This window comes from Numida meleagris, chromosome 4 (assembly GCF_002078875.1).
Source record: "Numida meleagris isolate 19003 breed g44 Domestic line chromosome 4, NumMel1.0, whole genome shotgun sequence".
Lineage (NCBI taxonomy): Eukaryota > Metazoa > Chordata > Aves > Galliformes > Numididae > Numida > Numida meleagris.
Genome location: NC_034412.1, coordinates 25,422,777 through 25,446,954, shown reverse-complemented (window position 1 = coordinate 25,446,954; position 24,178 = coordinate 25,422,777). Strand labels below are relative to the sequence as shown.

The following is a 24,178-nucleotide window of genomic DNA, read 5'->3' as shown; positions in this document are numbered from 1 at the left end:
GTCCCAAAATTTATGAAAGCCAAAGCGTCGGCTCAGAAGCGTGTATGGAAGTAGAGGTGAAGGAGGGGGAATAATTTGCAAACTTCTGGTTTGTATCGGTTCTCAGAAGTAAGAAGGTGGAGTGTATTGCACTTTTTATTTTACTCAAGCAAAGAGAAAAATGCAAAAATGCAAGTGAGAAACAAAAAGGGCAAACCTGCAAAGTCACCATTTTGCACCTAAGCAGAAACCTTAATCCTAATAGCATTGCAGCAAACAGGACACTTTGCTTTACCCTAGCATCAGTGACAGAAGGCTGGGGAATGGACACTGAAGAATTAGTGGCCAGACACATCATGCTGCAGAATGCTCACATCGAGCTTCTGTGTACTGTAGCTGTGATTGTCACCACACTTCTTCCCCAGCTCCTACACATGAACAAAAAGGGAGTTCAAAGAGTAGTGTATAAAAATGTGTGTTAATGCCATTCTCTTACCCTTTAAAAAAAATACAGGATTTTCTCTATTTGTATTTCTAGACTGCATTTTCTACCGTGCCACCATAATTTTCAAGCTTCCTGTTTCTGATTCTCAAGCCTCTCACTCTGCTTTGAAGTGGAAAAGCACATCCTAGCACTGCTGAAACATGCTGCCAAGCAGCAGGATGTTTGCATGGAGTCAAAATTGTGGGCAAACTGAGTGTACATACAGGCACTGCAAGTACCTGCATGCTTAGAGAAAGGATGTAACAATGTCACCACAGAAACGCTCATGGGGAGGCACCGAAGGACTTTGGAAGTATCTGAAATTCATTTGACTCCTCCTGCATTACATGAGTTATCAGTTACTTAATTAAACCATTCTATTCCAGAGCTTGAAAGGTCAGGTCCAGTAAAATGGAGGACAGACACCGAACAGCGGGAGATACAAGGTAATAGCAGCATTAATTCCTTTATAATACACAGCTATGTTGGAGGGCAGGTTGCTCTGCAGCACGTAGCTACTGATTTACTAATGATTTACGATGTAATCTTAGATGAAAGGGGTAAGTTATACCTGCATGGAATGTGGTGTTTCTAGTAGAGTTCTGTACTTAACAACATGTACTGTACACAAAATTAGCCTGGGTAACAGTATTGTTCTCTTATACGCTTGGTCGCATAGACCCTGTATCCCTGGAAGCATATAGGCTATACAAGATGGTGTGTTGTTACAATAAAGTTGAAGCTGCGTGCACTCACATTGAGTGGTCGTGCTTCCCCACGCAAGGAGGGCAACCCATTGGGAAAACTTGGGGCGTTTCCCAACACAGCTATATCAACTTTTTTATCAGTCTCTCTCCTAGATCAAATGTAGACATTAGAAAGCAAATCAAATGTAGAATATTTAAATCAGTGTTTTAACTACATGATTAATGGCTTATTTAAAATAAATACCTATTCTGATGAAAGTAAATACTGTGATTTTGAAAACCTGCCTTATCCTACTTGATTATTCCATTTAATAGAAAGTTGAACAATACACTGTAAAAAATCCATTTATCTTAATATTTTTACATTAAAAACAATCTTATGTTACAGTGTAATAGGATGCTGCTGACTACACTTCAAGTAATGAAACAGTTATGCAGTAGTTTCAGTTAAAAATCAATAGCAGTTTGTTTTGCAACATTAGGGATTATGAAAACACCTTGCATATCAAAGTAACTTTTATAGTACACTGTTAACACAAGTACTAAAATGCTGACCAGAAAAAAAAAGGTTCGTTGAAAATGCAAAAAGATTTTTCATCTTCTGTTCTATTTAAAGCAGTTGGAGATCTTGAAGGATCAGATGAAACTGGAAGGTAATAGGTGTAAATGTCAACACTCTGGAATAAATTGGTTTCTGGCGAACAGCCTCGCTAGTCATAGGAGATACACCAGCAGATTCACCTCATGCAGAGGTCACTTCATTTTGTCACTGCAACATACCGACTGAATACTCTAGTGCAACAAACAATATCAGCATTTCTCCTTGAACAATCTGCTGGGGTTTTTTTTGCACATATGAATAAGCTTTGTAAGATGGCTCTTGGAAATGTAGCTAATATTTCAGAGGGAAAGGAAATTGCATTCTTAATAATGTTCCATCACAGAAATTTCCATTGAGTGCAAAGCAGGCTGGGAAGTCAACCGAAGGTCAAGCCTGTGAAAGGTCAAGTTCCTTGAAAGAACACAGCGCTGACGTTTAATTGTTTTCAGGAAGAACTCTGCAGATAGGTCAAGAGTGAATTTTATAGCTGACAACACTCACAGAAAATCGCTCCCAAGGCTGAAGTGGCTGTGCACCACTGAACAACAAGATGAAAAAAATAAGTTACTTTAGAAGGCAAGACATTTTTAGTCTCACCATTTAGAAATCTGTAAAAAAAAAAAAATACTACTTGTATCACTAATGCATCTCACTCTCAAAAGCCACTGAAATGCACAACAAAAATAAAATGCTTTACAAGAGAATGAAGAAGTGCTTGAAATAATATTGATGGTAATAGCAACCTGAAAGTTCAACTTCATTCCATTCGCTGAATGACTAGAAATTATTCTGCCCCTTCAAATCAGTATTTTAAGGGACTGGACAAGGCACGTGGATTGTAAAATGCCCACTCATAAAAGCTCTTTTCTTGCCCATGGTTGATACTTAAACCCCATTCCTTACTGCCTCCAAAGTCCATAATCCTTCATAACATTTCAAAGATGCTTAACAATCTGAAGTGAATAAATTAATGTCTAGCACAACAGAATACTCTTTGGAAAAAGTGGCATGCTGTGCAGTTGCAATTTACCAGCGTAACTTTAAAAAGGAAGACATGAATATGGCAACTGAAACAATGGGAGTTTTGTCTGAAGATGGAATTCCAACCCAACTATACAGAAGGTTATATAATTGCTAAGAAAACTTAGGGCAATGAGAAAGCAGGAATCAATTACAGAGTGCTATAACATCAATGATCGTCCATAGAATATGCAGGACCATGTAGGCGCCTTCACAGAGTGTCCCCTTTCCATATGGAGAAAGGAGACCAACGGAGAAAGGAGAAAACTTAGTTTCTAAACCTGAAACAAAGTACTCACTCCATTCACTTGCTCCTCAGCAAGTGATTGACTTGTATTGCTCTTGTAGATTAAAAAAAGATACAGGAAATGAACACATTTTTATTATGAACAAATTAGCAACAACCCTCAGAATGTGCTAATGCAAAAACCCTTACTTCCGCCATTTTCATAATTAAAGGAGATACATCATATTAATATTTTTTAGTTCTGAGTAGAGCTCCCAACCTGAAGCTCCACAGCCCTAGGTTGCACTCACAAGCTGTTGTATTTGCATTCAGATCAGAAACTTGATTGCCATCTGTGTACAGTTATTACTTAGTGATCAAAGGAGGTACAAAAATATTCAAGTATGCAAATAAGTTCCTTTTCCAAATACTGAAGTCTCAGTTAAGCACCTGAAATTAATGGTGACTAATTAAGCAACCTGAAATGTTTCCTTTCTGTTATACAATAGTGGAGAGAATATAATTTCACCAGCACACAATTCTAATAGTCTTAAAAAGAGATACAAGCATTCTATGCAAGACTGTAGCAGCTTCACAGCTTTGCTGAAAACAGAAGAAAATATAATACAAAAAGGTTTTACTGGAAAATAAAACAGAAAGAAATTATGTTATTTACAGACATGCATCTAGCAATAGCAATACAAACACAGAAAATATGCAATTAGTAAGGCACTATTCTCCAGTTGTGTTTATTCATCCAGTACATTTGCTTGCTTTAATGAAACTCAAAACAGAACATATGATAATATCTCATAAGTAAACTTTAGGAAAACAGGTTCTCAGGGCCTTTGTGAAACTTTTAAGTTTTCTGTCTAAAACAATGTTTTCTGTCTAAAACAATGTTTTAGTAATAGAATTAAATTGCTTCTTTTAAACTGTGTGTGTGGGATGAGGCATATGCTCCTTTTAAGGGGACAATGTTCATCTACAATTTATATAGTTAAGAGCCGTCAAAAAAAAAAAAAAAAACACCAATAGCAAGTCTCTTATAAGCTTGTTCTTTGATTATACATTAAAAGCTATGCAGGTTCGACTCACTTTCTCAAACCATCATCTGAGCACTCTGAAAAATACAGTGAGCAGCATAACCAACATATCTCAGATACAGTTCATCTCTCTGTTAATCCTCTCCCCTGGGAAAAAGGCATTCAGCAAAGCTTAATGACCACTTCATCTCTATGTGACAATGAGCAACATCACATTCTATTTGCCTGGCCTCATAGATCCATAGCCTATGGCCCTGATGATAATGCTAAAAGAAATTTGAAACAAATTCTAACTATTCAAGAAAAAAAAAGTATAGGAAGATCCCTCCATAAATCAGCACTTTAACAGCACGAGCAGATTGTCAAACAGACTACACAGCACATAATACAGGATTGCCCTGTAATGCTCAAAGCTGAAGCCTTTAAAAATGCTTTTTCTTTGCAGGATATAGACACATCAAAAGGGTTGAACAATAGCTTGTGACACTGCAGTCTCACAGAAACTGGTTTTCCAAACAGGAGCCCAGATTCTGCAAGCCATCCCTAGGCACTGACACAAGTGCCTGAATAAAGAAAGGTACGTTTAAGTACGTCACTGAACTGTAATAAGAGACAGACCAATCTTGGAGAATAACCATGCTAAAAATAAAACATCTCTTTGCATTCCTCTTAATATCCCACTGTGATGTTTCATCATCCTATTTGCTATGCAACAACTCATTTTAGGTTGATGATAAGTAGGTGGGTGTTTTATATTCATGTTTTATGGTTCTGTAATATTAAACAATCTACTAGCAAAGTAGCAAGATGTGTTGTTGCACAACAGTGATTTGGATGGCTCTGGCATTAGTTTTCACCATCTTGGAGAAACACCATTTACGTTACTATCAGAAAATACTGCACTATTTTTTAATGGAACCTAATTAGGAATCTCATTGGTAAAATGAGACTTTTTAGCTAGTTTAGGTTTCTTGGCTTTTTTTAAATTATTATTATTATTTTCAGACAACAATCTGGAAAGGGATAGCATGAATTATTCTTGAATTACAACCTATTCATGGGGACAAAAAAAAACTCAACACAGCGAAATTCATCAGCTAAACAAAGCCAGGAAAAAATATGAAGATCAACAGGATCATCATTAGGAATCAACATTATTCAACTACATGCACTCTGTCCAGGAGGTCTAGAAGCAAGGCAAATTCAAAGAAACAGATGAAGAAAACCTTGGTTCCCTATGTTATAAACAGCTGGCCAAGCTCACTGATCAAATCACACAATAGTTTAGAGATATATAAAAATGCACTTGTGGGAGCCGAATGGCTTGCATTTGCAGGTTGAGAATCTATTTTCGACATTGTGGCCTTTTTGTTATAGAGATAACAAATTTTTCCAAGTATTTCTAAAAACATCTGGCTTCACCCCTTTTAAATAACAGGAAATATCCATATGCATGAAAAACAATGACCTGCCATGATTTAAGACCAACCAGAAGAGAAATATATTTTTTTTCTTATATTCTGTATAGATTCTTAAGCTTTCCTACTCCTCCAAACCAAGCAGAAATTCATTCTACCATAAAGCACTTGTTAACATGAGAGAGATATTTCATTACACAGAAGCATAACATTTAATCCATTATTTTTCTCCACTTTCCTCCTTTGGTGTTAGCAGTAACACTTCAGGAAGACATTTTTAGGAAAATATTTGTTAATTAAAAATAAATAAAATAACCTCCAACTTTGTTTTAATGCTCAGCATCTCTTGTTTTGTGAAATTCCATGCAAAGCTATATAATATTACACAGAATCACAAACGAAATTAACCAAAGAATGGCTCAATGTGAAATGCATGTTTAGAAAGCATGTTAATTAAACACCAATAACTAATAATGATTGACGTAAAAGAAGTAAACAAGAGCAAGATTGAAAACACATCTTAAGTTCCTTTATAGCATCATAGCCACCAAGTTTAGGGCAATCTATCAACTTTATTTTTTAAATAACTGTATACTTGGTTGTATATTTCCCTCCTTTTAGTCTAATGCATTTTTACCAAGAAGGGAAAATTTTAAGTGGATGTCACATTTATAACCTACTGCTCTTGACACTTGGTTTGCTAATGACTATTGCAGAGAACAGCAAACCAGTATTATGGATGAGTACTATCTTCATTTGCTGAGTCTGGCTGGGATGGAGTTAATTTCCTTCCTAGTTGCCTAGACAGTGCTGCATTTTGAAATTATGATTAAAGCAGTGCTAATAACACACCAGTGTTTAGGCCACTGCTGAGAAATACTTGCGCAACATTGTGCTTTTCTTTTTCCCTTCTCTGCCTCCCTCAGAGACTCAGCTAAAGGTGTGCCAGAAACTGGTAGGTAGAATGGCTAGGATAGCTGACCCAAATCAACTCAGGGGATATACCATACCTAATGGCATTATGCTCAGCGATGAAAGATCATGGAAAGAAGGAGGAACATTTATGGTTTTCACCATCCCACGTAACCATTACACATGCTGAAATCCTTCTTTCCAGGAAGTGGCTAAACATCTGCCCAGCAATGACAAATAGTGAAAAAAATTGTTTATTTTGCTCTGCTAGCACACATGACTTTCCTTAAATTATTAAACTTGTTAAAAAGATGAAGATCTTTACCTATGAGTTTTCAGCTTTCACCCTTATTCTCTCCCCCATCTCACTTTGGAGGGAGCTAGCAAGCAACTGCGTAGGTTCTGAGCTGTTAGCAAGAGGGAACCCACCATACATGGCCATGCTCAAATACAACTGCTTTCGCAATTACACTCCATATACTTCTTTTTACTTTGGGGAATTTTGAATAAAGAAGACAGATTTTGACATTTCATTCCTTTTTGTCTAATATACTCATTGCAGTTTAAAGGGCACAGAAGAAGATACAATTTAGAATAAAAAAATGAAGTCATATTCATAATTCAAGTACTTTATTAAGAACTTAAGGCAAATAAATGTAGGTACACATTACGCATGAAAAATTACAAAATTAGATTCAAGATTGCAAAGCAGTTACCTTTAAAGATTGCCTTTTGTGTATAAAGAATACTGTATAAACTATTAAAATAATTACTAATATATGTAAAAATATTATGGGAACTACACTTATTCACTGGGAATAACCTGACTTTCTTACACTCTTGTCACATAATTTTTTCTTCAAAGACAAATTCTTCTCTAGTGTACATACATTTGGACAACTTCTAGTTCAACAGCATGGATGTTGTCCACAGCTTGGACAGATACACTCTTTGCTGGGTAAAGAACTGGCTGGATGGCCAGGCCCAGAGAGTAGTGGTGAATGGAGTTAAATCCAGCTGGCATCCAGTCATGAGTGGTGTTCCCCAGGGGGTGGTGCTAGGGCATGTCCTGTTTAATAACTTTATTGATGATCTGGATGAGGAGATTGAGTGCACCTTCAGTGAAGTTTGCAGATGACATCAAGCTGGGAGGTACTGTCAATCTGCCTGGGGGTAGGAAGGCCCTACAGAAGGATCTGGACAGGCTGGATTACTGGGCTGAGGCCAATTGTATGAGCTTTAACAAGACCAAGTGCCAGGTCCAGCATTTCAGTTACAAAAAGCCCATGCAATGCTACAGGCTTGGGCCAGTGTGGCTGGAAATCTAAATGAGAGAAAAGGATCTGGGGGTGTTAGTTGACAGCTAGCTGAATGTGAGCCAACAGTGTGCCCAGGTCACCAAGAAGCCCAACAGCATCTTGGTTTGTATGAGATATAGTGTAGTGAGCAGGATTAGGGAGACTGTCACCCCTCTGCATTTGGCACTGAGGAGGCCACACCTTGAGTACTACAAGAAAGACACTGAGGCCCTGGAGCATGTTCAGAGAAGTGCAAGGAAGCTGGCGAGGGGGTTTGGAGCACAAGTCTTATGGGGAGCAGCTGAGGGAACACAGATTGTTCAGTCTGGAGAAGAGGATGCTCAGGGGTGACCTTATTGCTCCCTACAACTACCTGAGAGGAGGTAGTGGTGAGGCGGGGGTTGGCCTCTTCTCCCGTGTAACTGTAAAGTGATAAGATGAGAGGTAATGGACTTAAATTGTGCCAGGAAAGATTCGGGTTAGATATAAGGAAAAATTTCTTCTCAGAAAGAGCAGTAAGAGATTGAAACAGGCTGCCCAGGAAAGTGGTAGGTTACCATCCCTGGAGATTTTCAAGAAAACAGCAGATGAGGAACTTTAAGGACATGATTTAGTAGGCATAGTAGTGATGGGATGACAGTTGGACAAGATGATCTTAGTGGTCTTTTCCCATCTGAATGATTCTATTATATTTTTCTACATTAACAATTATATGCAAACATACTTTGAATTAGCTCACATTTCCAAATTAATCAATATAGCCATGGGCATGATTTTGCAGAAAGAGCTCATTTTGCCAATTTTCTTGGCAATAAGAGACTGAAATTCTGAGAAACAACAAATTCTCAGTTACTATCCACACAAGATTACTTTATAATGTGCAAGTGAATCAAAATAATATAGATTACTGACGGTTCAGAAGCAAGGACAAAGCCTTAAAAGAATTTCAGTCCTAGGTATATAAACAACATTTGTTACCTCTGTTATTGCAGGGAAGGACACAACTTCCTGTCCGGATGCTACACTAGCATGAAAATCATGTTTTGTTTGCGCCAGAACACATAACCCTATCTACAGACCACATACGTGAAATACAGTGATCATACCATATTAGTGAAAAAAATGCTCACACCACCTGAGTGTTATAAAAGTAGACAATAAAAAAGGTACTGTTTCCAATTAATTCAGAGACATTGTTTACATATATAAAATATGTGTATATAATATAAAAATATATTTGCCATCTCAAAGGTAGTATCACAAGAACAAATGAACACATTTACTTTCTAGGGGACGCGGAGAAAATTTGAGGGAACTCTCTAACATAAATAGTAGTCTTCCTGAATAAATCTAATGCTGAAAAGAAATTTTACATCTCATAGCAATCTGGAGAGAAATGAAGCTGCTGGCTGAGAAATCATGGAATGTTTTTTCATTTTAGCTTGATCTGATAAACAAGGCTACATCTAACTGAAGAAGGAATGAGCTTCCACAATCAGGTAACTTTGTCATACACCACTTAAGGCTAACCTCTTGCAAAATAGTAAGAGCAACTGGGCTTTTTGGAGGTTTTTTTTTTTCTCCTTTTTCTTTTTATTACTTTTTAAACCATCCCTAGCAGATAAGGAAATTTGATTCATAGAGTAATACACATTGGAACTACCCTGGAGAACATAAGGTTTAAAACAGGTGCAATTAGGTGAAGTTCTCTACTTGAGTTCTGAGTATCTGCGAAAATCAAGACTCCACAACCTCTCTGGATAATCAATTCTAGTGTCTAATCATCCTCAATATGAAATGTTTCTCCTTGTATTAATTTGGATTTACAGTTTCATCATGGATTTGATGCTTCTTGTCCTATCACTGTGCACCCACTGGAAAAGTTGAGCTTTCTCTTGCTATAGCTAAGCATGAGATAATTTAGAACAGCAGTAAGATCTTCCCACCACCTTATCTTCAGGATTAACAAACCCAACTTTCAGCCTCTCCTTGCATATAACAAGCTTTAGTATTCTGATGTTTTTTTTCTCTGGAGTCAGTCTTGTATATCAATTTGTTTCCTGTACAGGGGAGACAGAACTGAACAGTGTTCCAGATGCAGCTTCACATGTGCCAAATAGAGGAAAATAATCACTTCCCTCAACCTGCTTTTCACGTCCTTGCTCTTACAGTCTAGTACGTAAGTTGGCATCCTTTACTGAGACACATTGCTTTCATGTGTTCAGCTAATTAACTAGAACACTAGAATTATCTTCTCCAAAGTTTTAGGTCTCCAAACTGCACTCTTATACTTTGTTATCAAACTCACCTTCCTTGCAGATGTTTTTCTGAAAACCTGGGCTACAACACTAACTCACACCTGAGCATACTGCCACTCATCTTCATGGCAAACTACGAAAGTTGTTCATTGCTTTACTGTCACACAAAATGGAAGCAAAAAAGGCCAACTGAGCCTTTCAATCATGCAGGGAAGAACAAGGGTTTTCAATCAAGAACAAGACAGTCATGATAGATGGCTCGGTAACTGCATACCACCTCATAAATCCTGGATTTTGCTGGTAGGCATCTGTGGGAAGATTGCTAAGGACCAACTCTCAAATGTTGTAAGGTTACAGCAGCTTGGTTGGTACAGATTTGGTACTGTTGCCTCACAGCCAGGATATAAAGTTAAGTAGAACTTGTTGGGTTTTTGTTTGTCTTATTGTTTATTTTGGTTTGGCTTTTTGTTTTACTTTCCAGCATTCCATAATTTACTTCCCTTTTTCATTCTTTCTGCCCTTTGATATACGATGTGCAGAAAGCTATATTTCTTATTCCATCATCTGAGACACAGCATTCCCAACTGTTAAAACAGGAGAGCCTTCTCAGTCCTAACCCACACAGAACTCTGGCAAAAGGCAGCAGAAAGAAGTCAAAATCCACAGCTCTTTGAACATGACTTGTTAAGAAGCTACAGTTAAGAGAAATCTTAACATACTTACCCGTGAGACCAAGGAAATGCAACTGGATATAGCGACTTCTGTCAGTTCTTAGTCTGCACGTACTTGTAGGTTCATCAGGTTCTTTGAGACCTATTCCCACTGCTTAAAGGGGAGTCTCTGAAAAAGCTGAACTCTTTTCTGACTCGATGCTCTGAACATCACATTTTCTCATGGAAATAGGTATAACACAGATCTAAGATATGAAAGAACAATGCAATTTTAGAAATTCAGATATAGTAAGCTTCATACAATATTAGAAACCCTGCCACAAAGCTCACTGGCTGATCACAGAAACAAAAAAGTTGAGAGTTTGATTTGGTTTTGTTGGCTTTTTTCTTGGTTGACCAAGCAAGGTTTTTTAAACAGAGACATTTCTGAAAAAGTAAATATTTGCTTCATGGAAGTAGTGAGGTTAAAAGTGATCAAACCAGAGCTTCACACCTGCTGATTGCTTGTGCAATCATTTTTTATTCTTAACTGTAGAACTCCTGTCATCGAGGTATAAGTCACATCAGCCAGGAAGAGTTAACAATTTGATTAGCAGTCTTGCTTAAACATCTGGACTATAATAAATCCTTCACAAAGTAGGTGTTTCCATCATTTACTTACTCCTGACTTCAAAATGCACTCTATTTCGAACATAAACACTGAGTCAAATGTGAAAAGGCATTATATAACAAATGAGGATCCTGCCTGCTTTAGCTCTCCAGTTATGTACTGATTTTAGTGGCACAAGAACAGTATAACCTTTCCTGTAGTTATCTCCACAGCTACCCATTTGAACCTCCCTTTAAAGTGCAGTGCTTACATGGTACAGCAGATTAGAATTGAAGAAAAAGTATTGAAAAATAACATATACAATTTTTTCCTTGATAGTATGTAATGTTTGAATGAAAGCCATTCACCACAGAATAGTTACACAGAAATATATTCAATGAGTGTCTCTATAATATGTAGCATTTTCATCCCTGCTGCTACATGAGTAGCACATGCATCATACTAAACAGAGTTTAAAGAAATAATACGGTATATAAATCAACTATTAGATCAAACCTTGAAATTCTAAGAACGAACATGCCACTGCTGTGCATTTTATTCAAGTGAATACCTTCTACTTACTGTTCTACCTGAATACCTTCTACTTTCTGTTCTACTTGGACACTTTTGAGTCCAAAGTCCTTTTTAAAGTCAAATTTTTTATGCAGCCCCCACTCTCTCGTCCCATGAAAAAAACTGTGATTTTCTCCTATAAATTAATTCTTAACTTAATGCAGCTATTATTATGCTTTATATCCTTCCACATCACGTCCTCTGCACAGTTAACTTAGTACCATGTTTGTATTAGTGATACAACTGCTCTTCCTACATTTTCATCCTTCAGAATGGTTACAAGAATCAAATTGAACTGACAACAACTAAGTTGCAAAGTCAAAATTTGTATCTTCTCTGGTGAATGATCAGTATTCAAGTGCTAAATTTGCATTAAAACCACTCCGTATTTCTTCCATACAGTTACTGAAAACTACCTCAACAATCTGGAGTTTAATGTTTCAATGAACCAAACGCATTTATAAGGATACTTCACGTGGAAAGTAATGGAGATATTTTTAGATTTTGTCATCTTGTTAGCTTCTCTTCCTATTCCCCAGAGGTTGTAAGTCAGCAACTACAAGATTAATAAGAACAAAGTGTTCAGAAGCTAAATTCCACTTGAGAGTTTTTTAATGAATTTAAGGAAGGCTAACCAGACAAGCCAGAGGGGGTCTGCAGCTCATCACTTACCAAGCTTTCATGTTGGAGTAGTTCTATTCCAGCTAGGTACTATATTCGCACTTAGAAAAAAAGCTATTTGGGAATTTACAGCAGACCACATGCTGGTCTTTTTGTCTTCATATTTTGATTTGCATCAGGGGTTGGAAAAAATACCTTCCCTTTCCAAGGTGATTAGAAAAACAAGTGAACAAAAGACTACAGACTGATGGGATGCTGTTTTAAATAGCAAGGAAATTGTAGCACACTACATACTTGGCTTTCAAGCGAGATGGCATTAAGCCTTAATCTCAACTTCATGGTCCTAAAAAAGGTCAACATCAATAAAAAGGACCATTTGTCTCAGCATCCCAATAAAACAGTGAAGGTCTTCATTTTTGCCGGTGTGTCAACCTAGTATCTCTTGAGCACAGGAAGGCTGTACCAGCCATTCACTAGGGACACAGGAGCTGCCAAGAGTGCAGCCACCCCAGGCTGCTGGAGGATGTTACAGGGACTCTCCATAGTGGCACTACTTTGGTTGAGCAGGCAGAAAACTCCCCCTTCTCTACACATTTGGCTCCATAAAGAACGGATTTTTAATGCATTTAAAGAGACAAACTCACCTCACTCCACAGCTATGAGACAGCTCATCCTTAAAGGAAAAGTGCACTCCTAGACTTTGCTTTACTGAGAAGTATACTGCTTTGTATTCCACCTACAGCATGGGAAGGAGTCTACTGCTTACAGCAAAGGTACTCAAGTTGCAAACTCCAGCATAACATACTCCTCTTAATAATGTCCTCTAGTAATCTAAGTTCAGCCTGGTAGCAAGGTTACTACAACTTCTTTAGCCACTTTAGAGAGAAGCTAAATTAAATGGAAAGATGGGCTATGCATCTCTTCTCTACCTACTAACCTGCCAACAAAGAGCACAGTCTGCTCCAGAGCTGTAAACAGTTCACAGAATTCTTCACCAGACAGCTCAGAGCATATACCTATTGCAGAATATACTGATTCATTAGCACCTGTTCATAAATATAATGCCTTCCTGCCCCAGAGACAACCACACAAAAGCATTTCACCAGCAGAACATTAGCCTAGTGACACACTGGTAACAAGCATTTTGACAAGGCGAATGGGCTCAAAGCGTAGGAAGCTACAACTTAGTATTCATGTAAGTTTTAGCTTGAAAATCCTTTACATACATATAAATTTCTTCAGACTATATGTTCCTTTAAGAATTACCTCGATGTATTTATTAAAAGATGTTTTAAAAAATTACAGTGATATCCTTCATTTTAACTGAAACTTAAATGTAAAGCATTTAACATGTAATTAACATCTAAAACTAAGCAGAGACTACTTTCCTTCAAATTCAAGCAGGTTGTGATCTCATATTTACTCTGATTACTGAGTTACGGCAGCAAATGCACCATAGGTACTATGTGCATGACTATGCATGAAAAAATATGAAAAAAAAAATCAAATGTTTTTTGTAATGCAGAATGTACTTAAATCTGTTTTAAAAGATGACCTTTTCAATGACTGCCCTGCCTAGTAGGAAGAAGGGCTTAAAATTTAATAAATTCTTCATGTCCCAAGGAAAAGCTGAGCTACAAAAACATTTTCCTCTTTAGAGGGTAACACTTGTCACAGTCAGGATTTTCAAAAGACTTTCTAGTTTTCTCTGGTCAGTTACACATGAGAACCAATAATGTATAGAAGAAATACTAAATTATTCATAACTGTTTTATAAGATAACCTGTAAAGTTTCAACTCCCTGGGCAAATTAGAGCAGAATCGCCATATCCTTATGAACCAAAAAAAAGAACAACCCTTCCTTAAGCCACCACCAGGACCAAACAATAACTGTGTGCCTGTATTTTTGTTTACAAAGGTTTTCAGCTTCTTTTGAAAAAAAAAATAGTAATTTAAGTGAAAAAAAAAAAGTATAATTATAAACCCAGAATGGACATGGCTGACAATTTATGTACACACAGTTTATTTTCCTTATGACATCCTAGCTTCCAAATATGTTCAAATTCTCATTCATAGAATAATTACATTAATTTCAGCAGAAAGAAAACTATCTGAAGCCCAAACCATTTTGTCCTTCACTTTGGCTCCAGATTTTTCATCAGCATAACAACTCCTAAGTCCTCCTTATATGGCAAATTTCTGTTGTACTTCTTTCTAAGTAGCAAATTCAATTCTTACAACTGAATAGGAAATAACCCAAAGTAATGAGTGAAAAATCTATGTAGGATAACCAGATTTCTAAGTTGTACCTCTTTCTCCCTCTACCTGAATTTGGCAAGCCCTCCTGTACACTCATGAGATTCCTATACCAACAAAGATGCTGATGTATGCAAGAAGGATATATCAGTAAATTAACTGGACAATTTACAGAAATTTCCAAAGGATATTCTGCAAAATAGCAGTACCTGAGAGCACTCTGTCCCATAATTAAGCAGCCAGCCTTCTACACTCATATTTCACCCCACTGAAAGGACTGAAGAGAGGGGAAGAAAAAGAGATAACAGTTGGAGACACTAGCATTTAGGAGACTCAGGTAAAATACAGAAGAGCCAGGCTTGAGAAGCAGGAGGAGGTCCTACAGTTATTTCATTGCTTGCAAAGGAAGACAGAATCATAGAATGGTTTGGGTTGGAAGGGACCTGTAAGATCATCTAGTTCCAACCCCCTGCTACAGGCAAGGACAGCTCCCTCTAGACCACGTCACAGCTCCATCCAGCCTGGCCTCGAGCACTTCCAGATAACTAACAGGAGAATGGTCTTGGTCAACCAAGATATTTCTCAAAATCTAGCTAGGGTAACTCCTTACAGATGTCGGTTATTCCTGCAAATACGAGTATTGCCATGAGTAGTTTTCTCTGCCTCTTGTGAACTTCAAAGTCTAACTCAAGGCTGATAAAAGCAGGCTTCAAAATGCTAACTGCAGCAATGCTGCTTATTCACCCTCACATTGGCTTAAACGGGACCAGATTTCATCCCAAGACTGCAATTCTCATTTGCTTTATTTACATACAATAATTATTACCACTGCAACTGTACTTAAGGACTTGCAGTGGTGTTTCTCCCTAAGTGAGTAGAAGCTTAAGCTTCTCCTGAAACCTTATTTCTCTACAAATCTCAAGACAAGGTGCTCAGCTCCACCTGCTGCTGGATTTAATTATTTCTACTTTAGCAGGCTGAGGACTGCACAATACAAAGGGATTCATTTTCCATTTTTTCAACATCTTATGCAGAAGGCCAAAGTCTGTGTAGATAACTATCAAAGTGCAGGGCACGCATCTTCCCTACAGGTGCATTAACACTTGGTTGCCACATTTCACGATTGCATTTAGCAGCGAAAATACCCATCCCTGGAAGAACCATCTTCAACGCGGAAGTCATTTACTGTACTTTTTCCTGTTTGCCATAATTACAAACACAGAGGCCAAAGTGCAGCAAGGGTAACCTATCTTACAGGATTCAATTAACCACTTCAAAAAGCAATGAAGCATCACTGTGAGGGAGCAGAAAAATAAAGGTAGTCTAATAAGTATTAATATGCTGTCTAACTCTGATCCTGTCATACTATAAAAATCTTCCCACTAATTATACTGGTGTGAGTTACGGATAGCTTTAAAAGTGGGAATTTTGCACCTGTTGAGAACTTGGTTCTGTTAATACACGAATACTTTCATTCAAAGCAAGTGCTTTAAAATGAATGTAGGGGTTCCAAAACGTATACATTATGGCTGCTTCTTTTAGCATGCATTGTTTCGGCTCATTAAAAATTTCTAGCGAACAGCATGACTAATAAATACATACATAAAATACTATTAAAAATAAAGCTTTTACTAATAGAACATCCGATAGACTTTCTGGGAAAGAAAAATCTTGCAACATAAAGAAAATACACAATTACATAATTCACCTGCCTAGGGTGAACTCCATTATTTTCCTTTATCTTTATGAAGCCGGACTAGATTTACACTGGAGTAATTCAAAACAGAGCAGGGACCACCTGCCCGTTCATATTATATAAAAATATATATGTTAATGTGATATATACATGATAATGTTCTGGATACGTTTTCCCCAAATAGGAGGGTTTGTTTCTCTTTTTTTATTTTTGTTTCTTAAGGAACCGCGTGGTTGTGATTACCTTTCCAAAAGTCCTTTGCTGCCCTCATGTGTTTCACAAGAAAAGCAGTTCTTGACATCACTACAAATAAATATGAGTGGTCCTTTATCAGCAGGGTAGGCCGGAGGGAGCTGCTGGTGTATCATGAAGTACTGGTTTTTTGCTTTTCACTTCCTTTGACAGATAATAATTCGGATAACGCAATCTCACTCCAAAAAGAAAGCTTCCCCGTTGCTGTTTAGTTGCAAAGCCACACCTGAGGAGACGTCAGGCAACCACCTCAAGGGACAGCCGCCATCTCGCGCCACTTCCCGCCTCGCGGCCACCGGCGGCCACCGGCGGCCACCCCGCGCAACGCCCTGCCGTGCCCTGCCCTACTAACCCCCCACTCGTGTACAGCCTTGAAAGCCAAGAAACTGGCCACGCCCCTCCTTGCAAGGAGCCGGCCGCAATCTGGGCGGGGATCTCCCTCGAGACCCCACCCGCTATGACTCGGCAGCTGGGGGCGGAGCGGGCACGGAGCCAGCAGGGAGTTAGGCACGGCCTGGGAGCCCGCGGCGATGGTGGTGCTGCCGTTGGTGCTGGCGTGCTGCCTGCTGCGAGCAGCCGGCGCCGCGCTGCCGGTGCCCGCGGGCGCTGCGAGGCGCCCTCCGTGGGACGGAGGAGGACGGGAGGGAGAAGCGGCGGCGCTGCGGGTAGGTCCCTGATGCCCTACTCCCTCCGCTGTGCCTGCGGCTTCCTCTCTTCCCCGTTCCCGACGCCAGGGGGCGGCATCGAGCTGTGCCCGGTTACCACTGGATGCTCCTTGTTCTGCGTGCAGTCCTGTAACGTTATGTTGGTTCTATAACGTAAAAGGCGGCAAGGTTAAATCTAAGGATGAAATGTTTTCATGTGTCTCCGTGTTGTGCTACCCGATAAGGGCATCAGATGACTTTAACGGGCTTGTTCTCAGCTTATTTATTTTGTTGGTCTCATATCGATTTTATACTATCTGTGCACTTTAAAAGTGTTTCTTCCTGACTTTCTTGGCGCTAAAATTAGTCTAATCGCTTTCAGACTGGTCTGATAAGAACCCAGGGTGAGTCTGTGCTGAATTTTGAGGTGAGCAAGTTATCAAGGGGCTATGGCCATAAGTTGTGCCAGGGAGGGAGGTTCATGGTGGATATTAGGAAAAACTACTCAGAAAGAGTGGTGAGGCACTGGCACAGGCTGCCCAGGGAGGTGGGGCAGTCACGGTCCCTGGGAGTGCTCAAGAACTGTGTGAGAGGCACTGAGGGGCATGGTTAGTTGGTATGGTGGGAATAGCCTGGTAGTTGGACTTGAGGATCTTAGAAATCTTTTCCAGCTTTAATGGTTCTGTGATTCTAAGGTCATGTTTGCTGTTGGTAACCTGCTCTTACAGTTTTTTTTCACAGTTGCGATACTTTTGTTTTTATTCAGGAAAGCACTAAAAGAATTAGATTACTGAATTCACCATCAAATGACAACGGATCTGCTTTCTATGGAATAAATCAGTTTTCTCACCTGTTGCCTGAAGAGTTCAAAGGTACAAAACTGTCCTCACATTTCCCACATGGAATATTTCTGTTCTTTCTAAAACTGTAAGAATATTTAAATTAGTTCTGGAGTATAACGATTGCTGTATGGATTTGAGAATGCTGTGCCATTTCATGATTGTAACTACAGATCAAAGCTACCATTATGGCTTCTAGTAAAACAGGTTGGGTTTGCGTTGTGTATTTGTTTTTGTCATTTGTTTAAGCGGATTTACAAGCATTTGTATTCTGTGTTTAGCTATTTACTTAAGAAGCATACCTCACAAACTCCCCAGATACATAAAAGTGCCACGGGGAAAGGAAAAACCTTTGCCAAAGAAGTTTGACTGGAGGGACAAGAAAGTCATTGCAGAAGTGAGAAATCAGCAGACAGTAAGTGCTGGTGATTTCCTTTTGCTGATTCTCAAGCACTGGTTAGAGACAGTTCCAGCAAGTACATCATAGAGCACAGTGAAGGACAGGGAAGGATCAGCACTGCTTCAAGACTTGGAGCACTGACATGGCACCATACCTTTACTACCAAACTCCTCCTCTCTGGAGGTGCTTTCATGGCAGGTTGTAATGCAAGTTGTAATCTAATATAATTCTATAAAATACTTCAGACAACAGAAAACTGTAGGCTGTCTCCTTAAGTGCATCCTTTTCAAAAACTTAATAACATGGTTAAAAAATAATTTCTTCCCGACTCTCAGTCGGTGATTAAGAAAATACATATCTAGCACTAAAGAGTGTGCCTAGACCTATTTTAAAGGACTGCTTTAACGTTAGCAAAAATGAGTCAGGAAGGAATCCTTAAAATAAGACACCCTTAGTTCATTTCTTGCTTTCACAAAATAGTACAGTGGGGATAAAAAAGCAATTCAGTGTTTATATTGACTTAAAAACAAAGATGTTGTAGTAAATGAAGAGCACTGGAAGACCCTTGTACTTGCTTTTTTCTGTATCGTGTTTCAAAAGCAAAGCAGACTTTTTTCCCCATTTCTCTTCTTTCTTTCAGTGTGGAGGCTGCTGGGCTTTCAGTGTTGTGGGTGGTATAGAGTCTGCCTATGCAATTAAAGGAAATAATCTGGAAGAACTCAGCGTACAGCAGGTTATCGATTGTTCATACAATAATTATGGTTGCAGCGGTGGTTCCACGATAACTGCTTTGAGCTGGCTGAATCAGGTTTGAAACTTTCTATAAATTTTGAACCCTTCTTTAGCATTGGTTTGTTGTTTTTTTTTTTTTTTACAGGGGAAAAAGTGAAGGGTATGAGGGAATGTATGCTTTACAGGTCATCTGATTTTTTGTTTGTGTGTATATGGTTATTTATTTAGTCTAGAATTAAGCACTGCTTCAAGCAGAATTGAAACTTGATTAGAATTTTATAATCTATATATGTTACTTGTGCATGTAATAAATTATCCCATAAGGGATGAGAATAATATTCTTTGGAAGGTGCATTATTTCCATTGAAATCAACTGAAACAATACTATACAGTACCAATGTAGAAGTGGCCATTTATCCAACAGTCATTATGTGGATTTGAGTGTCCAGTTTGGGCACCAACATCTAGGAGGAAGAGGGATGTGGAGATTTTCAAATTTCTGTGTTTTTATTGCAAACAGTGTAAATTTACGGAAGAGTTTTGGGAGCCTCAGAATAAAGTTGACCTTGTTTATCCCTGTTTTAGGTTCTTTTGTTTTTCTATTCTTGTAAAAATGTACTGAATTCTGAGAGAGTTTTGCGGTCAGGTTCAACGCCAGTTTTGATCTTCATAGAACTAAAGCCAAGCACATTACATTGTCTTTCATTTATCTTTTTGCAGACAAAAGTCAAACTTGTGAGAGACTCAGCGTACACTTTTAAAGCTCATACAGGACTGTGCCATTATTTTGCTCACTCAGATTTTGGAGTTTCAATAACAGGATTTGCTGCATATGACTTCAGGTAACTACTTGCTGATTCTTTTTATTTGCTGTACTTTCACTTCAGCGTTCACTAACTGGAGTCTGCTGATTAAGCCAAAGGGTGTGAGGTTAATTTCATTGGAATGCTTGAAAAACTAATGGGAATTAATAATATATAGTTGTTTTTTAATTGAGAGGAGTGGGACATAAGGGGTACATGGTGCTTAGTATTGCCCACTTGACCAAGACTTTTTAACAGCATTGTGTCTTTGGATTGGCACCTAATCCATATCTGTGTGCCCTGTGTTGTAGTAAATAAAATGCGTATGTATTGTTGTATGTTGTGTGGTGTGTAGAACTCATAGGAGAAAGTTTAATTATTTGATTATTAAGTCATACTTAAGTAGATTACCACCTCTCAAATTGCTTTACTGTGCTAACTTTAAATTCTACATTATCACTCACTTCTTTCACAGTGGTCAAGAAGAGGAGATGATGAGAATACTTGTTGACTGGGGTCCTTTGGCAGTAACAGTAGATGCAGTTAGCTGGCAGGATTACCTTGGTGGGATCATACAGTATCACTGCTCCAGTGGAAAAGCAAATCATGCTGTACTTATCACTGGTTTTGACAGAACAGGTATGTTTCCATCAACTGAGCTTCTAAGTTTTGTTTTTTCACACTCGCAACTTGCCTCCTGTGGGGCAGGATATTAAAATCCACAGTGCTTTGTACTTTGGAGAACTGCTTAGGTTAAAGTCAACTCAATTCTGGAAGTGCGGTCTGATCCCAGTAAATTCTTCTTCTCTGTGTTCCTTTGGTTTTGTGGGACTTAATGTCCCTGTAAAGATGAGAACACAGGTATCTATATCTTTACCCTAACGTAGGATATATCCAGTCTGTTCTACACTGAAGTATTATCTCTGTCCTTTCTGCGAAGAATACGAGGCTTCTCTGTATTATGTCATCTAGTCAGCATTCTATGAGATATTAAAATGCTAATTAACTTTATAGAATGTTAGCATTCATTATGCTTCCTAATTATCATGTTGTCTCCAGTTTATGAAAATGCATTTTCCAGGTAGCATCCCTTACTGGATTGTACAGAACTCTTGGGGCCGTACGTGGGGAATAGATGGCTACATTCGTGTTAAGATAGGCAGCAATGTCTGTGGTAAGTCCAAAAAATAACGGAAGTGATAAAGGCCATATGTTGCTCCATGTAAGTAAAGTAATACAGTGGGATCCTCATCGAGGAAATACAAATTGTTGCTATGTTTTGAATGAGGTTAGATGAGTTCAGGTAGAAAAATAGTGGCCAAGCCGTGTGGTTGAGTGACTGAAAACATCATGCAAATGTTAAGCTACATAAGCCATAGTAATTTAAGTATGACTGTACCTTACCATGGAAAGGTAATGGCATTGTCAAGTGTACAGTTGTGTATCATCAATCTAGGCTAGTGATGTTGCTGTATGCAGCATAAATAAAACAGCTGCGATTCTTGTCTGGTGGATGCAGATGTCTAAGTTCAGCAAACAGATAGGGAAAGTGGATCTGCATGTGCTTTGGAATTGTGTACCGTGTCTTTGACTTTTCTTGCAGGATAGAGGTATATCCTTTTATTGCTAGTTCTGTCTTCTCCCTGTACTGCTGTCTGCCTTTTCTTGACATTTGAGGGGCTTTTGTATTGTTAAATACTCATTTTCTGCCAAGTTTCTGAAGTTAGAGGTACGACTGGTAAAACTCCCATCCAAGGATTCTGTGCTGAATCCTCAAAAAAGATCTTGAGTTTTGAACATGGAAGCAGAGGAGGAAGAAGAATAGGGCTCAACTATAAACAATGGCAGGTAGTGAAGAAATAAGAGTTGCAGCTGTGTTTTTTTTTTCCTGCCCCCACCCTACCCCAATACTTAGTGCGTGGAGGATAAAGGACATAATAGGAATGTGAATTCTGGTAATTTATTTGTGACAAGTCTCTGTTCCTAGTACTTATTACAGTTTTTTCTTGTTTCATTTGTAGGTATTGCAGATACAGTTTCATCAGTATTTGTTTGATTCTGGCCAATGACCAGGATTATCATTTGGCATACACCATCTATGAAGATTTTACTTCAGAGCAACATTTCCTAAAATAAGAATGAACTGTATGAGGAGTTCTGCTTTTGAGGCATTACAGGAAATGGTCAGCTGAAGTTTTTAAAACTGTTTTTATTTGGCGTATGTGTTGTGTATCAGGTCTCCTATGGAATGAGAATACTCTGAATCAACCACAGAGCATGCAGAAGGAAGTTACAAAGATGGATTGAAACTGCTAAGGTGAACTTAGGTACTGAATACTAAAAAGTACACCCCATAAAAAATTATCTTGAGAGAAGAAGCAATGGCAAAAGAAAAGGAATTTGAACCTGATAATCGGTATGATGGAGTCTAATCAAAATGCTTTGAACAGCAGCAGCATGATGATTGTCTGCTTTTTACCGGGGAGGGGAAGGAGGATGCTGGAAGAAAACACTTATTTTGCTACCTGTTTTGGCTTTTCTAGCACCTCTGGTTGACGTTAATTTTTGTCATCCTCCTTGTCAACTGTATTTAGATGAACCAAGGCAGTTCTAGTGGCTTAACATCCCCTGCCCTGCCAGGACAGAAGTGTTTGTAACCCAACCATTCTGTGCTTTGATAGCTGTCAATTCCATACCTCCTCTCCTCTCTACTTCACAGCTACCAGTGAAACCAGCTGTGAAGTAGAAATGAAAAATCATCTATTATAGAAAAAAGGTATGGCTGTAGAGAGGTGTAATGTATTTGCCACCCTTAGAAAGTTAGGAATTACAGCATATTCCAAATAGAGTAGATTTCCCTACAAAAATATTAAACTCAGTTGAACTTGTAGGAGAGACTTGCTGGGAATCATAAGGTGCTTCCGGCTTTCCTGATCTGGATAACTGCAGTTGGAGGCAAATGTAACTAGAACTGACAACTAAACATGCATTTCTAAGATGCTGTGAATTTGTCATCTGGAATGCTTTACCAGTGTCCTTTGTTGAGCACTGTTATGAAAGGTATTGAAACAATTCTATGTTTTTTTTGCATTTGCTGTACCGTATTAATGATCATGTTAATGTTTTTATAACAGATGCCGTGAATGCTCATCACTGTCTCTCATATTGTCACCTTAGTCCTTCCATTTCTAAGAGTTAATATTTTAAGTAGGGAAAAAAAGACTCAAGTGCTAAGTGTCAGATTCTGTTCCTACGTTTAACAGGCTCAAACTTCAGAATAACAAAAGGGGAAGCCTTTTGTGTAGTATGGCCTTCCCTTAGCAGATTACAGACAACAAATAGCACACTTCTCTAATGGGAGAAGAACAGCTAATGTGTTTTTATAGCAGTATCAAACCTATAAGTTCTATCTGTTTCTGAAGGTAGAACCAAGCCAATCTAACTAGAGCACAAAGATACAGAACAACTCCCCAGAAATTAAGGCTTGCAGCAAATGTGTACTTTCAAGGGAAGCATTTACCGAGAGTCTAATCTAATAAGATGGCCCAGCTTTATCTACTTTATGGTCAAAGTGACTTCGCTTTTTATGATGCATCAATTTTATCCTTGTTTCAATGATATTGTGATTAAAAAACACTCTAAATGGCTGTCATATTGTTTTGTGAATGTTATGCTTGCTTTAGAAGAAGACAACAAAAGAAGAACTTCAGTACTGCTTTATTTCAAGAGTGAAGTTTCAGAAGTGAAGTAGGCATTTATCTATCTCTACTATTCTTAACAGTAAGTATTTCTAAGGAAGGCCTTTATATTCTTGTGTAACAAAATTCAAGAGGCTTGGGTTTCCACAGATTCAGGATTCAATATTTTCTCAAAATCTAGCTTTTGGAGATGTTAAACTGAAATTCCTTTTGGATCTCTACAGCTCTCTTTTTAAGCTGATGAGAATAATTACATCTTCAACTCAAAGTAAATTACTAAAAGGCATTACGTGAACTGACAAATAGAAATATATGTGTATATATAAGACACAATTGTGACAATCTGTGTAATTTTTCCTGTCTCAAAGTATAGGTTTTCTGAAACAAACTGAAATTTTCAACACTTGAACTCAGTTTAACTGGCCATTAATTTGAACTATATTTTTTCTTTAATA

General features: G+C 38.3%; 1 protein-coding gene and 1 long non-coding RNA gene across 14 annotated transcripts in view; one reads left to right on the top strand and one right to left on the bottom strand.

Moving 5' to 3' along the window:
• Positions 1-16,732, bottom strand: part of LOC110397308 — a 297,352-nt gene extending 280,620 nt beyond the window's left edge. For 10 of the 11 annotated variants that reach the window (XR_002437685.1, XR_002437681.1, XR_002437687.1 and 7 more), the window contains exon 1: positions 10,673-10,793. This is a non-coding gene — a long non-coding RNA (uncharacterized LOC110397308). Of the gene's footprint in view, positions 1-10,672; positions 10,866-16,598 lie in introns of those variants that run through there. The other variant, XR_002437684.1, reaches the window with a different exon arrangement.
• On the top strand, positions 741-23,677 carry CTSO (cathepsin O). Of its 3 annotated transcripts, none has more exons than XM_021393414.1 (12): positions 741-909; positions 4,509-4,640; positions 9,133-9,190; positions 9,760-9,866; positions 16,761-17,272; positions 18,018-18,123; positions 18,372-18,505; positions 19,131-19,298; positions 19,943-20,064; positions 20,501-20,664; positions 21,107-21,199; positions 22,047-23,677. In XM_021393414.1, exons 5-12 carry the CDS (start codon positions 17,138-17,140, stop codon positions 22,079-22,081), a joined length of 957 nt encoding a protein of 318 aa, XP_021249089.1. In that variant the 5' UTR covers positions 741-909; positions 4,509-4,640; positions 9,133-9,190; positions 9,760-9,866; positions 16,761-17,137; the 3' UTR covers positions 22,082-23,677. The 3 variants fall into 3 exon arrangements, with proteins under 3 accessions (XP_021249089.1, XP_021249088.1, XP_021249090.1); XM_021393413.1 differs by having other exon boundaries at positions 9,760-9,870; XM_021393415.1 differs by lacking the exons at positions 741-909; positions 4,509-4,640; positions 9,133-9,190; positions 9,760-9,866; positions 22,047-23,677 and having other exon boundaries at positions 16,745-17,272; positions 21,085-21,199.